Source organism: Meriones unguiculatus, chromosome 10, assembly GCF_030254825.1.
Source record: "Meriones unguiculatus strain TT.TT164.6M chromosome 10, Bangor_MerUng_6.1, whole genome shotgun sequence".
Taxonomy (NCBI): Eukaryota; Metazoa; Chordata; class Mammalia; order Rodentia; family Muridae; genus Meriones; species Meriones unguiculatus.
Window position 1 is genome coordinate 109,878,489 of NC_083358.1, and position 15,918 is coordinate 109,894,406.

The 15,918-nt window shown below is 49.6% G+C and overlaps 2 protein-coding genes across 2 annotated transcripts; both read left to right on the forward strand.

Annotated features, from left to right (window-relative positions):
• The first annotated feature begins 772 nt into the window (after positions 1-772).
• Positions 773-10,833, forward strand: Bnipl (BCL2 interacting protein like). Its single transcript, XM_021656828.2, has 10 exons — positions 773-1,997; positions 2,663-2,758; positions 3,071-3,135; positions 3,796-4,020; positions 6,986-7,168; positions 7,670-7,772; positions 7,909-8,040; positions 9,387-9,473; positions 9,641-9,739; positions 10,280-10,833. The coding sequence occupies exons 1-10, from the start codon at positions 1,954-1,956 to the stop codon at positions 10,314-10,316; spliced, it is 1,071 nt and encodes a 356-aa protein (XP_021512503.1). The 5' UTR covers positions 773-1,953; the 3' UTR covers positions 10,317-10,833.
• Positions 10,834-10,965: 132 nt separating this feature from the next.
• Positions 10,966-15,178, forward strand: C10H1orf56 (chromosome 10 C1orf56 homolog). The gene is made up of 2 exons (XM_060393115.1): positions 10,966-12,132; positions 15,046-15,178. The coding sequence occupies exons 1-2, from the start codon at positions 11,116-11,118 to the stop codon at positions 15,064-15,066; spliced, it is 1,038 nt and encodes a 345-aa protein (XP_060249098.1). The 5' UTR covers positions 10,966-11,115; the 3' UTR covers positions 15,067-15,178.
• Positions 15,179-15,918: the final 740 nt, after the last annotated feature.

The window sequence follows — 15,918 nt, forward strand, 5'->3', positions numbered from 1 at the left end:
GCCTTTCCCTAATTCCCATTCCCACTCTGACTGAGTTAGTTTTTTTCTCTCTCTCTTTCTTTTCTTCTTTCCTTCCTTTTTCTTTCTTTCTCTTTCCTTCTTCCTTTTCTTTCTCTTTCTCTTTTTTTTTTGAGACAGTCTCCCAAGCTGCCCTAGCTTATATGTAGCTGAGGCTAACCTCTAATGCACGGCAGTCCTCCTGCACAAGCCTCTCCCGTGATAGAATTGCATACATGAGCTTTCCTGGCTTGTCTCCTCTGTTTTCCTTATGCTGGAAAAGTAGACCCAAGACAGACTTAAAACCAAAATAGCTTTACCTGTATGTGTGTGTGGTTCTGGGATTGTACCCAGGGACTCATGCATGTTAGGCAGGTGACCTACCACTGACCATTTTTATATCTCTAGCTCATTTTTAACTTTTTTATTTCTTCCCTGAGACCCGCTTCCTTTGTCCTTGACCATCCCAGGACTTACTCTGTAGACCAAATTGGCCTAGAACTCAGAGAATTCTAAACACTGGGATTAAAAGCATGTGCCACCACCACCAGCCTCCATTTTTAACTTTTTACTGCAAGATGGGCTAAGTTGCCCAGGCTGGCTTTGAACTTGCAACCTTGCCTCAGCATCTTGAGAAGCCGAGGTTACAGGCCCTCATCAGGACCGGCTTTTAAAAGTAGCTACTGGGGTGGTAAGATGATGTGGGCAGAGTCTCCCAGTGCCAAGATAACCAAAAATAATTTTTAAGGGCTGGAGAGATGGTTCAAGGGTTAAGAGCACTGGCTGCTCTTTCAGAGGACCCAGGTTCAATTCTCAGAACCACAGGGCTCTCAGGTATCTGTAGCTCCAGTCCCAGGAGCTCTAACACTCTTCTGCCCTCTAGGGGCATCAGCCGTGCCCCTGGTGTACAGGCAGATGTTCAGGCAGTCCGCTCATGCACATACACATTTTTAAAGAAACGTAGGCTCCCAGGGCTAGAGAGATGGCTCAGTTAAAAGTGCTCTCTCCTCAGTCCTGGAGATGAGTTCAGATCCCAGCACCCGTGTAACAAGGTGGGCAACCCTACAAAGGCCTATACCTCTCCCCGCCCAGCTCCAAGCAGAGTAGAGACAGGAAAATTGCTGATGCTTGTTGGATTCCAGCCTAGCCAATGCAAGAGCCAGGATCCACGTTTAGGGAGAAACCGTGTCTCAGAAAAACCAGCAAAGTGATAAAGGAGTGCACCTCTCATGTGTGCACAAGCCTACGAGTATCCTCGCACACAAGAAATGGTACTCTAAACATAAGGAAAAACCTAGCTCCTGGCAGAACCACCTATTCCACATCAGGCTGTTCTAATATAAGACAATCTGAAAAATAAAGGCTTGGCAGCTGGCTCATTGGGCTAAGACACTTATCCAAGCAAAAGGACCCCAGTTTGGATCCCCAGGACACACAAAGGCTGGACAGGTGTAGCATCTGCCCGTAATCCCGTAATCCCGGTCAGGAGGAATAGTCAGGGGACTCCATAGAGTTAAACTGGCCAGCTGAAATCAGGGAGCTCTGGTCTCAGTTGAGAGACCCTGCCTCCATAAATAGAGGAGCATACCCAATGCCAGCTTCAGGCTTCTGCAGGAATTCACACATACTGACATACATAAAATTATCATTAACCCTTTAAAAGGGCAAAACAAAGGGCTTCCCGGTTATAAAGAATCCGAAATGGAGAACAAATTGCCACCCTTACTCTTCACCCGAAAGCCCGCCCCCACACAAGAGGCTGGGCTTTTGGGCAAACCTGCTCCTTGGGACGGGAGGTGGCAAAACCTGTTTGAAGATGAGGTTACCTCCCTTCCACACCTCCTGCTTCCTCAGAGGCAGGAGCAACAGCTGAGACAGAAAAGGAAAGCGTTGGGGGCTGGGACCACAGCCTCCTAGCCTGCTTAAGGGCCCAAGAATACAGGACAAGCTGTGAAGATGGGGACTATGCAAGAAACAGGGAAAAAGACATTAGAAGGAGGGTAAGTAAGGCCTTGGCCTGATTGGAGCTGGAGAGGGCGTTTCCCACCACCCAGGCCTTTCCCGGTTCTTCAAAGAAGAGCATGAAGAGAAGACATTTGCAGAGAAGGAGCAGGGTGGTTTGGGGCAGAAATTAATACAGTATGGAACCAATTCCACAGTTTAAGGAAAAGTTCCTGTCTTATGTCTGACAAGCTGTCTTTTTTTTTTTTTTTCTAACTCCTCTAGAATAGCCATTAGGAAAGCTGGCTCAGAAACAAAATTAGACCCTGGTTCTGCTCCTCAGTGAATCCCTCCTTCCTCCCTCTGTCCAGCCACCTGTGTCCCATTTCCCCAGAACAGCAGAGGACAGGCCGGGCTGACCAGGTGCCATCTGCTACTGCCTTGCCCAGGGTTAACCAGGCAGGTCTGTCTGGGTTCCAGCCAGTTGTTCTGTGCGAAGCCTTTCAGTCCTACACAGCAGGTGAAGCCACTACCACAGAGGCAAATGATCAGCCTGCTGGTCCACCCGCTCTGCCCCGCTCAGCAGCAGGTGATCTCTCTCTAGATGAGTGCTCCCGGCAGCATGTTCTCCACACCAGCGTCTGCCATCTTCTGTCTGGGTCCCTCAGGCTACTGTCTAGGGTATCTCATTGATCGCCTTTTCTTCTGTGGCGCTGACCATCAGGGCTGAGGAGAAGGCAGGAGCCCCCGAGCCAGGAGCAGCCCTGAGACTTGGAGACCTGGAGCTGAAGGAAGAATGGCAAGATGAAGAGTTTCCTAGGTGAGGCTGAGAGCCATTTGCCCTCCCTGTGGCTCTTCCAGAGGACCCAGGTTTGAGTCTCAGAAGCCACATGGAGCCTCACAACCATCCTTTGCTCCAGTCCCAGGGGATCTGGCACCTCCTCCTGGGCTCCAAGGGCACCAGGCACCCATGTGGTACACAAATAAACATGTAGGCAAAACACACCGTAGACATGAAACAAAAACTTTGGGGGAAAGTGGCAAGAGGAGAAAACATTTACAGGGCAGAGGGAAGCTGAGAGCTGGCACCAGGCTGGGGTGTCTGAGCCTCTGTTCAATCCCTCCCCTCCAGATTGCTTCCTGAGGATCCTGGTCCGTCTGGAGATCTTGAAGACCCTCAGAGAGACGCACAGGCAGGTAGGGAAAGGAAAGTGGAAAGACCTCTGGTTTTAGTCGACTTCTGGGGCTGGCTTGCAGCAAGGGTCTCATTGTAGCTTCTGTCTCTTTGTAGCCCTCTTTCTCCCTTTCCATTTGCCCTGTGTGACTTCCCTTTCTCAAAAGTCATGGTATTATCAAGTTAAAAATTGAATGTGGGGCCTGGAGAGAGAGATGGCACAGTGGTTAAGAGCACTGGCTGCTCTTCCAGAGGACCTTGGTTTGATTTCCACCACCCACAAGGTGGCTCACAGCCATCCTTAATTCCAGTCCCAGGAGACCTTACACCCCCTTTGGGGCTGGGAACACCAGGCACACATGTGGCACACAGACAGACGTGCACAAGAAATAACCATGCACATAGAAAGAAACAAGCAAAGGCATGGTGATGCTCACCTTTAATCTCAGGGCTTGGGAGGCAGAGGCAGGGGGATCTCTGTAAGCCTGAGGCCAGACTCATGTAGCCCAGGCTGGCCTGTGACTTGATAAGTAGTCAAGAACTAGAACTTAGGATTTCTTGCCCGTCTTTTGTAGTGTGGGGAGTGCAGGCATATGCCTCCATTCCATACAGGGATCTCAAATCGCCATCAACTCACAAGTTTTTCCATGTGTGTATTCTCCCTCCTTGTCTTCCAAGCACAGGTACCCCCAGCACTCTGGCCCTGTGTGGCCAGCGCCCTATGCGGAAGCGTCTTTCTGCCCCAGAACTGCAGCTGAGCCTGACTCGGGGAACAGGAGACAATGGAGCCTCCCCCACCCACTCTGCGTCTTCCTCTTCTAACGGCAGCTTGGACCTGGAGGTGGAGGAGTTGGAGACACCCTCGGACTCTGAGCAGCTGGACAGCGGACATGAATTTGAATGGGAAGGTGGGAGCAGACCCCAGGGCGGGGCTGGTGGAAGTGGGCGGAAATGCAGCTGAGGGTGGATGGATGGGCTGTTGGGATGATAAGGGGAGGCCTCAGTATTGGCTCAGTGGTTAAGAGCGCTGGTTGATCTTCCAGAGGACCTGGGTTTGGTTTCCAACACTCACTTGGCAACTATCTGTAGCGCCAGGCCCAGGGGATCTGATGCCCTCTTCTGACCTTCAAGGCCACTGGGCATCCATGTGCTGCCCATACATACGCGTAAAATAATAAATAAATCTAAAAAAGTAAAGAAAAGAGATGATGAAGTATTAGCTGAGGGGCCAGATAGAAACATGGGTTGCCTCAGAGAGGAAAGGAACAGCTCCCAGAGTGGAAAGGAGACCATCCAAAGACTAGGAGGAGAAGTGTGTTAAGAAAAAGATGGAAGGGCTGGAGAAGTGGCTCAGCAGTTAACACTGATTCTTTTCTGGAGGACATGGGTTCAATCCCCAGCAGCCACAGGTGGCTCATAACTACCTGTATCTCCAGGTCCAGGAGATCCAACACCTGCTGGCCTCCACAGGCGCTAGACACCCATGTGGTGCTCAGACACACATTCAAGAAAAACACTCATACACATAAAATAATAATTAAGAAAAAAGAACAATAATAATAATAAAAAGATCAAAGCTTCATATGGTGGTTCAAGCCTTTAACCACAGCATTCAGGAGGCAGAGGCAAGTGGATCTCTGGGTCTGAGGCCAGTCTGGGATACGTTGTGAGACCTTGTCTCAAAAGTAAACAAAAGAGCAAACAAGAGGAAAATATAAAGGTTGAAAAAGAAAAAAAGAGCCAGGTGGTGGCAGCACACACCTTTAATCCCAGCACTCAGAAGGCAGAGGCAGGTGAATCTCTGTGAATTCAAGGCCAGCTTGGTCTGCAGGGTGAGTTCCAGAACAGCCAGGCTGTTACACAGAGAAACTGTGTCTTGAAAAACCATTTTAAAAATGAAAGAAAAAAAAAAATAGTGAATTGGCTGTTCCATGCTGCCCTGAGCCAGACTGTTTCTGCTCTTGTGTTTGGGATAGGGAGTCTCTTGTAAGCCAAGCTGGTCTCAAACTCAAGAGTCTTCTTGTCTTGGCCTCCCAAGGGCTGGGACTACAGCCAGTTGCTGCCTGACAGGCCTGAGATCAATAAGGACAAAAAGCTGGGGCAGGGGCAGGGGAGGGATGGAGGCATGCCTGTGAGCAGTCAGTGCTAAGGTGGGAGGATTGTTAGGAGTCTGAGGACACTCTAGGCTACAGAAGGGGCTACAGCGTGAGGCCTTCTTCTCCAAGTGAACTTAACGAACAAACAAACACAAGTCGGTGTTCCACCCTTAGGCAATAAATACCTATAAATAATGCAGCCGACCATTGGGCTGTCCGTGTGTGGACGTTGAGAAGATTCTAAGTCGAGGACTGAATGTTAAGGGTCATGTTTATCAGGGTTGGGGAAGGCATGTTCTAGTCAGATGTAGCTATCCAGGCAATAGCACGATGCACTGGGGAGTTCAAAGCACAAAGCCTGACTACTTACATATGAAGGGCTGTGTAGCATGAAATTAATATCATATAGGAATAATAGGAGAAGAGGATAGGTTATTGAATCTGCTCTTCAACTACAGAATTATTGTTATTGCTATATGATATTCCTGTAGGGCCGGGAGGCAGAGGAAGGGTGTCAGAAGATAGTGCTGGGTTAAACAGGCAGAGTTCGTATCCTTGTGGCCCCTGTTGCTAGGCTACGGGGTACAGACTTTTGTAAGCTGCACAATGAGGAATAACACAAAGGTTTTAATCATGGGGTGTCTAGTCACATTTAGTGACTGTAGCCTGACTACAGCGTGGGCAGATACCTCTGTTGGCAAAGTCCTTGCAATACAAACGTGAGGGCCAGAGTTACATCGCCACAGCCCATGTTTTAAAAGGCCAGAGCCAAATCCCAGCACTCACTCAGGAGAGACATAGATCTCTGTGAGCTCCAGAACAACAGCATGGTCTGCATTTTGAGTTCCAAGACAGCCGCGGCTAAACAGAGACACAGTGTCTCCAAAACACTAAACACACACACACACACACACACACACACACACACACACACACAAAACAAAATGAAACAAAAACACTAATAATTACTCCAGAAAACTCTAGCTCTTGTTACATAGTGAGTTTGAGGCCAGCCTAGGCTACAGAGTGAGTTCCAGGACAACCAAGGCTACAGAGTAAGACCCTGACTCAAAAAGAAAAGAAAGAAATAAGAGCATGTGACTTGGATGCTTATTATGACACACACTTGGCACCCAGCTACTGGAGAGGCTGGATTGGGAGGACTGAAAGATCAATACCAAAATGAAATACGAATTGAGACTTTATCTCAGCAAAAAGAGGTGTGAGGATGTAGTTTAATTGACCGGGTGCTGCTCGCCCAGTATGCATGAAGTCCTTAGTAGAACCTGGGCATGGTTGTACACGCATGAGATCCCAGGGGTTGGGAGATACGACAGACAGAAATCCAAGGCCATCCTTAGTTACATAGTGCCTTGAAGACCAGTCTAGGCAGCTACACACACACACACAGGAAGGAGAGAGGGAGGGAGCAAGTGATGGGGAAGAGGAGAGAGAGACCCAGAGAACCCTAAGGCAAAGGGTAAGTTAGGGAGTGGCAGAAGAGACACACAGGATGAGCTGGACAAGCTGAGAGCCAGTGAAAATACTGAAACATGAGAGGATAAAAGCAGTAAGTTCCCAGAGAGGCATAGTGGACGCCTGTAACTCTGGCGCTCAAGAGCCTGGGGCAGAACAGTCGTGAGCTGGAGGCTGGTCTGAGCCACACAGCGAGACCTTCTCTCAAAAACCCAAACGCACAAACAGTTGGAGTAAACTATTGATCCAAGGGAATTACAAGAACCCCGCCTTCTTGATTTTTCCCTCCCGTGTGCTTTAGATGATTTGCCTCGGGCAGAGGGCCTGGGGGCCAGTGAGGCAGCAGAAAGGCTGGGCCGGGGTTGTGTATGGGATGTGGCTGGAGAAGATGGTCATCGCTGGAGAGTGTTCCGAACAGGACAGCGAGAGCAGCGGGTGGACATGACCATCATTGAGCCCTATAAGAAAGTGCTGTCTCATGGAGGTAACGACAAAGACAATACAGGGATGAAAACTATGGCACTGTGGGTAAAGGTGCTTGACATGCATGTGAGGCAACCTGAGTTTGATCCCAGAATCCATGGAGAGGTGTGAGGAGAGACTCAATTCCTCAGAAGTTGTCCTCTGACCCCCACATAGACCCGTATGTGCACATACACAGTAATAGTAAATGAAAACCACAGCTATGGCGACATTCGTGCTCGGGAGATGGCTCAGCAGGTCAGAGCACTTGCAGAGCACCGTAACTCCAATTCCAGGGGATCTCACAACTTCTGGTTCCCACAGTACATACGTACACACACAGGCAAAACACTTATCTACAATATAAAACAATCACCCAAAAAGATGATGGCTTGGCTAGCATGCCTTAGCTTAGCACCCTTCCTGTGACTTCCAAAGACCCTCACAATCCCTTACCTTAAATAGAAGTACTGTCTGTTTACAGATTCGCAGCTGAGTCAGTTTTTCTTATATTGGTCCTCAGGTTATCACGGCGATGGCCTTAATGCTGTCATCCTCTTTGCTTCCTGCTATCTACCCCGAAGCAGCATCCCCAACTACACCTATGTCATGGAACACCTGTTCAGGTGAGGTGGAGACCTGAAGGGGAAGGAGGAAAGACTCCTGTCCAGAATCAGTAGCTGACTGGAGGAGGCTCTCCATGTCCCTGTTCCCGAGCTCCGGAAACACCCAGCCTATACCTTTCCCAATGTTGTCGCCTAGGTATATGGTGGGGACTTTGGAACTGCTGGTAGCTGAAAATTATCTGCTCGTTCACTTGAATGGAGGCACAAGCAGGGCCCAAGTGCCACCTCTCACCTGGATACGCCAGTGTTACCGTACCCTGGATAGGAGGTGAGACCCCAGGACAGGAGGGCCCCAACTCTCTACCATCTCTTTTCCATTTTTCTATTTTTTTCTTCTAGTTGATGCTTTGTGTGTTTCTTGTTATTTTCGTTCTTCTTTTCTGAGGCCTGCTTGCTATAGCTATAGCTCAGGCTGTCCTCGAATTCAAGGTTTTCCTGCCCCAGCCTCTTGAATGCTAGGATCACTGGCCTGAAGCCCCATGCCCAATGTTCTTCTTTTCTTTGTCCTTCTACATCCCTTTAAAAGTGTCTCCTGTTGTATCCTGTGCTGTCAGGGACATTCAGACCTCATGACTCACTAGCTACATTTTGGACAGGTCACTTCACTTTCCTGTCCCGTCTCCTTGTAAATTCACACGGCATGTTGCCTGATGCGTGGGGTCACTCTCCCTTATCCCAATCTTGCCACTCTCCACATCTCCACTGCTTTCTCTTCCTTCGTTCCTGATATGTAAGTCACTCATGGCACTTTTTGTTTTGTTTTGTTTTTCCAGTCAGGGTTTCTCTGTGTAGCCTTGCCTGTCCTGGACTTACTTTGTAGACCAGACTGGTCTTGAACTCACAGAGATCAAGCTGCCGCTACCTTTCCAATTGCTGGGACTACAGGCGTGTGCCACTGTGCTGGCTCCACTCATATTCCTCTTTTTCTCCTTTGTTTCCTCATCATATAGTCCAGGCTGGCCTTTCAAGATCTCTGTAGCTAACCATAAGCTTGAACTCCTGGTCTTCCTGCCTCTCTATGGCCCCAGAGCTTACATTACAGGTATTACCTCCATGCCTGGCCTGTCACAACTCACCCTTGCTTAATTATCTTTCTTCCTGCACCTTTTCCATTTTTTCCTCCTTGCTGATTTTTCCACCTTGCTGATTTTTTTCTCTCACTTAAGAGCTATGTTGTTTCTTGTTTGGGAGAAGGCTGTGTTTTATTTCACATAGGGGCCTCACATAGCCCCAGTTGGCTTTGGAATCTCAGTGTAGCCCTGGTTTGCCTCTTGCATCTGCTGGGGTCACAGGCTCCCTAACACCTGGCTTCCACTTGTAGCCTGGGCTACACAGTTGGAAGAGATGGAGAAGTTTGTGAAAGGAATTCATGTAGGGTGGAGGGAAATGAGTTGCAAAGACTGAGGTACTGTTAAAGGAACATTCCCTGAACATGGAGTGTAGAGGGCAGAATAAATTGGGAAGAATTTAAGACATGGCTATTTGGCACAGCTGCCAGAGAAATTTGGAAATGAGAAAGACACCAAAGAGCCTGCAGCCTAGAAGGTTGCCCAGCTGTTCCTAAGGGGCAGAGGTGGGACAGGGATCATGTGAGCATGTTGGATTCTTCCTCAGGCTTCGGAAAAACCTTCGAGCCCTGGTGGTCGTTCACGCTACGTGGTATGTGAAGGCCTTCCTGGCCCTGGTTCGGCCCTTCATCAGGTACTAACTCAGGGCATAAGGACACCCCTCTCTCTATTTTCACTGCCGACATTGAGGCGGTCTGATCCTGCCCTCTTTCTAGCCTTGCCATTCTGTTTGCTACATTTCTTTTCATGAGATCCTCCAGGATCACTCTCCCAATATAAAACGATTTACTCTCTCTTCAGTTCCAAGTTCACACGAAAGATCCGGTTTCTGGACAGCCTTGGGGAGCTGGCCCAGCTCATCAGCCTAGATCAAGTCCACATACCTGATGTGGTCAGACAGTAAGTCCTGCACCCAAGGATGCTAGTTTGGGATGGGATGTCTAAAGCCAATCCTGTTTCTTAATGTCTCTGGGGAGATACAGAGAACTAAGACACATGAGCCCTGTTTCTGATTGTTTCCATGGGAAAATTAAGGGGCAGTATTATATTTGGCACATGAAGAGGGCCAGTGAGATGAGTCAGTGGCTAAAAGTACTCACTCCCAAGCTTGGCGACTTGAGTTCAAGCTCTAGAACCTACACGGTGGAATAAATCCATGGCATGCATGTGTTCCCATTCATAGAAAATGTAAACACAGCTTAAAGGACAAGTGAAAAATGTTCTGCAAGAGACACTGAGGTGGGGGGGGCACCGAGGAACAATCCCAGCACAGAAGAGCTGTATCAGTGTAGCCTGACAAATTATCAAGGGCTTAAGCCAGCAGGGAAGAGAGAATATCCAGTGGGAATATGTTAGCAAACAGAGGATGGGAGGTGACTCAAGCACTCAGTTTTCTAGCTCCTCCAGTTCACCTTGCCTCTCTCCCCCGACCCTCTGTAGGCTGGACCAGGATCTCCATGGCTCGAAGGGTACCTAACACCAAACTGGGCAAAGATCACAGTCGGTCTGTGCACCGGAGCTCCAGTTCCAGTGGACCCTCACTTCTCAATGTGATACCCTCTTCTGGACACTGCCTTTAAGCTGGGATTTGAGGGTGGGAACCCCGTATGTGGGTGGCTTGCATTTGGGCTGTCCAAAAAGAAGGCTGAGTGTGGCGTTGGAAGGTCAGAGCTCTGGGTTTTAATTCTGCTTTAGCTATAAAATGTGTGCGTCTCATTTTTCTTCTCTGTAATCAAAACCGCTGGGATCCTTCGCATCTTAGCTATCTTAGCAGCCCTGGAGGGGAGGTGGATGAAAGGTCAAGGGCTTAACCAACAGCCACAGCCAGCCTGTCTGCTGGCAGGCCAGGAGCCAGCTTGCAAAATCTTGAAGAGCCAACCCCTTCTTAGTTTGCTGCCTGTGATCTGGGAGGGACTGTTGTCATAACCTGTGTTTTCATCCTCGTTAGCAAATTCAGGCCTGTGGCCTTTAATAAACTGTGGTGAGAGATTTAAGTCTGCTCAAGGAAATGAATAAGTCTGCCCCCCCGCCCCCCAAGCCCTTACATCACAATCTGCCTTTCGGTTCTGGCACAGAATTCTTGCTTTCCAGGGTTCCTTGGGATTTTTAGCTCAGCCCCTTGGGCTGCTGGCCCTGCGCGGAAGAGCATTTAGGGGAGGGGCGAGGCACGTGCCTCGGAGCTCCCTCCGGGTCTGTTCAAACGACCTCGAGACCTGGCGGGTTGTCGGAACGCGGAAGGGAGGGAGAGGAGGTAGGAGCTTGGGCCTCCCAGTCCCATGGTCCCCGCCGCCTGCATGCTGCTCTGGGCCCTGCTGCTAAGTCTGGGGCTCCGGGCGGCGGGGGCCCAAGACCAGACGTCAAACCCGACCGCCACCCCGACAGGGATGCAGCGGATCAGCTTACGCTTCGGGGGCCCAGCCCGCAGCCTCCGGAGCACAAGCCCCACCGCCCGGACTTATATACCCCGGAAGGTGAAGGCAAATCTGGAGGATGAAAATGATGCCCTGGTCACTGCCGACAGCTTGGCCGGCCCGGCAGCCGCTGAGCTCCTGTCCACTGTGTCGAGCATTAGCCGGTCGTCACTGGCCAACTCCAATTTCAATAACGATGGCTCCTTGGAAGAGGGGGCGTTGGTTGATACCAAAAAACCCACCAACTCTGGCATTTTCTCTTCGACCTCCAGTACTACGGAAAGTTCCAGCACCACCGGGAGGTTTGTAGCCAATAGCCAGGAGCGAGACATTAGAATAACCCACGATCTGTCGACCGTCACTTCAAAGCCTACTCTGGACCTGAATTCCGAGTCCACCCTGCGCCAGTGGTCGACACCTGGGTCCACCCCGACCCCGTGGCCAAAGGCCTCACCCACAGCCATGCCGCCTCCTGAGGATCTGCGGCTGATGCTGATGCCCTGGGGCCCATGGCACTGCCACTGTAAGTCAGGCACCATGAGCAGGAGCCGGGCTGGGAAGCTACGTGGCCTTTCGGGGCACCTTCGGGTTGGAGCGCTGAGTGAACTCCGCACAGAGCACAAGCCTTGCACCTACGAGGAATGTGGGACTTGCAATAAGCAACGGGAGGAGTGCCCTCTGGACTCAGGCCTCTGCCCTGACGACGGCTGCAGCTCGCGGTCCAGCCGCCCCACGTCTCCTCTGGCTTCTGGCCACCTGAGACGCAGACCCATCCTCCCTCTCACTAGCCCCAGCCCAGCTCTTGCCTTTTGGAAAAGTGTCAGGAATGGCCTGGAGGATATCTGGAACAGCCTTTCTTCAGTGTTCACAGAGATGCAACCAGTAAGTTGTTCTGCTGTTGAGCCAGGGCCTCTCTCGATAATCTAAGAAGTCCTGATGTCGCAATCCTGTCGCTAACACAGCCAGTGTACTTGAATGAGCTGTGACTGAGGTACCCGGTTGGGCACTGGGTCATAACCTGCACTGGTCAGTCTTGGCCCATTTTTGTGTTTTGTTTGGTGCCTATCGGGTACACATGCACACGCCACTGGGGCCTGAGCGTGGTAAGCAGTGTTCTACTAAACTGCATTGACAGCCTGCTTACTTCCCTAACCCCTAGCCCACTTTTTTTTTTTTTTTTTTAATTTTGAGATCAAGTCTCACTATGTTATCTAGGCTAGTCTATAATTCCTGGGCTGAGGCGATTCTTCCAACACCTCAACCTTCCGTACAGTGGGAGGCTCAGCTACCTATTTCTTGAGACAGTTTCTTGTTTGAGACAGAGTCTCTTTATGTAGTCCTGTCTGTCCTAGAACTCACTGCATAGTCCAGGCTGGCCTTGAACTCAAACAGATCCTTCTGCCCCTGCTGGGTTTGAGTTTGCTTTTTTACATTAGTGTGCATGTTTGTTGTGTATGCACTTGTGAAGGTCACGGGACAACTTGTGGGAGCTAGTTCCTTCATCCCAACATGTGGTTTCCAGCGGTCAAACTCAGGTTGTCAGGCTTAGAGCCATCACACAAGCTAGGAAAGAGTCCCTTGTAGCTCAGGTCGGCCTTGAGATCACTGTGTAGCCAAGGGTGCCATTCCTTCTACGGCAGGGTAACAAGTGTGCAGCACATGCCTTGTCACTTGTTGAACAAATACTGGCTATTTAGCTGTCTTACTGGTCATCACATTATTATTGACCAAATAAGACTTCTTTCCCTTTTTGTTTCTTTTTGAGGGTTTTGATAGGTAGTCTTGTCTGATTGATCACAATTTTCCTACCATACTTGACTAAATGCATAGACAATGGACACGAAACATATTAACCAAATAATGATCAAGAAAGTTTAAAAAATGTGTTAGGTTGGGTTTTTGCCTTTTTAAACTTCCGTATGTCTGTGCAGCTGGTGGCCATGGAAGCCACACAAGAGTTGGATCCCCTGGAACTGCTGTTATGAGCTACTATGTGAGCTACTATGTGGGTGCTGGAAATTGAGCCCAGGTCCTTTGGAAGAGCAGCCGGTGCTCTTAACCTCGGAGCCATCTCTCAACTCTGATTAATACAGTAACTTAATGCTGGGCATCAGCAACAGCCAGCATCTGAGGCCATTCTCGGATCTGTCCTCACCTTACAGGGTGTTTTCCTGTTTACAGATGAAGAGACAGGTTTCCAAGCGAGTAGGGCTGGGGTACAGTTCTGTGGCCTCCCCAGCACAAGCACAAGGCCCTCAGTTCAATCCCCATCCTTGAAGGAAGAAAACAGGGACAGGGCCACACAACTGAGACCAGGGTTTCCACTAGTACCCATGCTACCCAGCAACATAAAATTTCACAAAGAAGCCAGGAGTGGTAGTGTACACCTTTAGTCCCAGCACCTGGAAGGCAAAGACAGGCAGATCTGTGAGTTCAAGGCTAGCCTGGTCTATATAAGTTCTTCCAACCAGAGCTACATAGTGAGACCCTGTCTCTAACAAGCAAGCAAGCAAACAAACAAAAGTTTTACTATAGGTTCAGACTGACTGGATAAAGTGGTCTCAGTTGCTAGGGATGAGTAATGGGTGTGGGGGGAAGACAATAAACAAAGGGTGACTTAACTGGTTTCTATTTTTGTTTTCCTCCTTGAGAGTCCAGTTCTATTTTTAATATAAAAACAGAGCACCTGGGGGCTGGAGAGTTCCGTAGCTCGGTTAGCAGAGTGCTTGCCTCGTAGGTACAGGCTGAGCCGCAGCACCACAAACTGCTCATGGTGGTGGATTGGTAGGTGGAGGCAAGAGAGCAGAGTTCCAGGTCAGCACATTGGAAAGACAGCTCAGCAGTTCAGAGCGCGTACTGCTCTTCTAAAGGACAGACACATCAGGCACTCAGCCACCTGGGTAATTCCTACTTGAGGGGGATCCCAGCCCCAGAACTGTGGGCACCTGCCTGCGTGTGCCCATGCAGACGGAAGTTCCAGGTCAGGCCAGGAGGATGACTCTGCAAGTAAAAGGCTCAGGCAGCAGGCATGGTGGCCCACTTCTGTGATCCCAGCATTCCAGGAGGCAGAAGCAGGCGGATCTCTGAGAATTTGAGGGCAGCCTGGTCTACAAAGCAAGTCTAGGACAGACAAGGCTACCACAGAGAAACCCTGTCTCAAAAGGGGGGTGGGGAGCTGGCCTCTGGATCTACTGTATGGGCCCCATTCCCACAATTTTTTTTTTTTTTTTTTTTTTGAGAGAGGGAGGGTGTATGTGGCTTTGGCTGGGCTGGAACTCAGAAAGTAGACCAGGCTGGTCTCAAGCCCCAAGTGCTAGGATTAAAGCCATGTGTTACCAAGCCTGACCAGCTCAGAATAAACCGTAGCAACAGGAACCCAAAAATATTTTGGTCATTCTCCGCTACACAGTTCAAGGGCAACCTAGGCTACATGAGACCCTGTTTTAAAGCACTAAACAAAATAAATGAAGAAACATAAAGAGGAAAAGCAGAGGTGGGGAGAGGGCCCAATGGATAAAAAGCTTGCCCTGTAACCACGAGAAAAGTTCCGATCCCCAGGCACCTCCAAAAGTCATGCACATGTGACCAGCTCAGTGAGGCAAGGAGACAACAGATGTCAACTCCTGGCACACTCAAGGACACGCAAGGACATACGTGTGTGTGCACACGTACCTGCCACACGCACACACTAATTCAAACCAGTAGGGTTGAGGAAATGGTTTGTAGCAGGGTAAAGCAGGGAATGGAATGTAGAAGTGATTATAATCTTTCCTTTTATTTTCTTGCCTTCCCCAGATAGAAAGAACCCAGAGGTAATGGCCACTTCACCCTCAAGAGATGATGTCTATGCCGTAACCTACCCTTTCAACCCCAGCACCCACTATATATTTTTAATACAGAGAGAAAAAAAAAAACAACTACAAAATGCATACTTTGGTCTCGTTTTTCTTTTTGGTGGAGCCCAAGGCTCCATCCGCAGCACTGGTTTGTGTCTTTACAGAGGGCTCAGGGACTTCAGAGGCAGCAGCCTCTAGCTTGCTCCTCTACTCTAGATAAAATGTTCACACTGCTCATTTCCAGTACTGTTTTAAAGCTAAACATATAGCCGGGTGCAGTGGCACACGCCTGTAATTCCAGCACTCTGGGAGGCAGAGGCAGTCGGACCCCTGTGAGCTTGAGGCCAGGCTGGTCTACAAATCTTGTTCAGGACAGTCAAGGCTACAGAGAGAAACCCTGTCTCAAACAAAATCCAAAACCAAAACATGCTGGGCAGCGGTTATGCACACCTTTAATCCCGGTACTTTTTAGTTCAAGGCCAGCCTTGTTCTAAGAACTAGTTCTCAGCCAGCCAGAGCCACACAGAGACGTCCTGTCTCAGAAAACCAAACCAACCCAAAAAACAATTTGGTTTTTTGGGACCGACCTTACTACCTAGCCCTAGCTAGACTAGAACTTGCTGTGTAGAACAGACTGGCTTCAAACTCAAGAGACCCACCAGCCTCTCCAGTGCTGGGATTAAGGGGACGACACAGCACATCTGGTCAAAATAAGTAGTTTGAGACACCAAGGAGAGGGACGAGCAAGAACAAGGAGTTCCACCCCTGAGAGACTACGGTGGCCTTTCCTTACTGACCCAGTACTCTGCCCTCTCTTCAGCAAAGGCTGTGT

Bases quoted from the DNA above. Each gene is read 5' to 3' on its own strand.
- Bnipl (XM_021656828.2), top strand. From the start codon at position 1,954: ATGGGGACTATGCAAGAAACAGGGAAAAAGACATTAGAAGGAGG. The intron at 4,021-6,985 runs GTGGGAGCAGAC...CGTGTGCTTTAG, and splicing joins ACATGAATTTGAATGGGAAG to ATGATTTGCCTCGGGCAGAG. The intron at 8,041-9,386 runs GTGAGACCCCAG...ATTCTTCCTCAG, and splicing joins TACCGTACCCTGGATAGGAG to GCTTCGGAAAAACCTTCGAG.
- C10H1orf56 (XM_060393115.1), top strand. From the start codon at position 11,116: ATGGTCCCCGCCGCCTGCATGCTGCTCTGGGCCCTGCTGCTAAGTCTG. The intron at 12,133-15,045 runs GTAAGTTGTTCT...TGCCTTCCCCAG, and splicing joins TGTTCACAGAGATGCAACCA to ATAGAAAGAACCCAGAGGTA.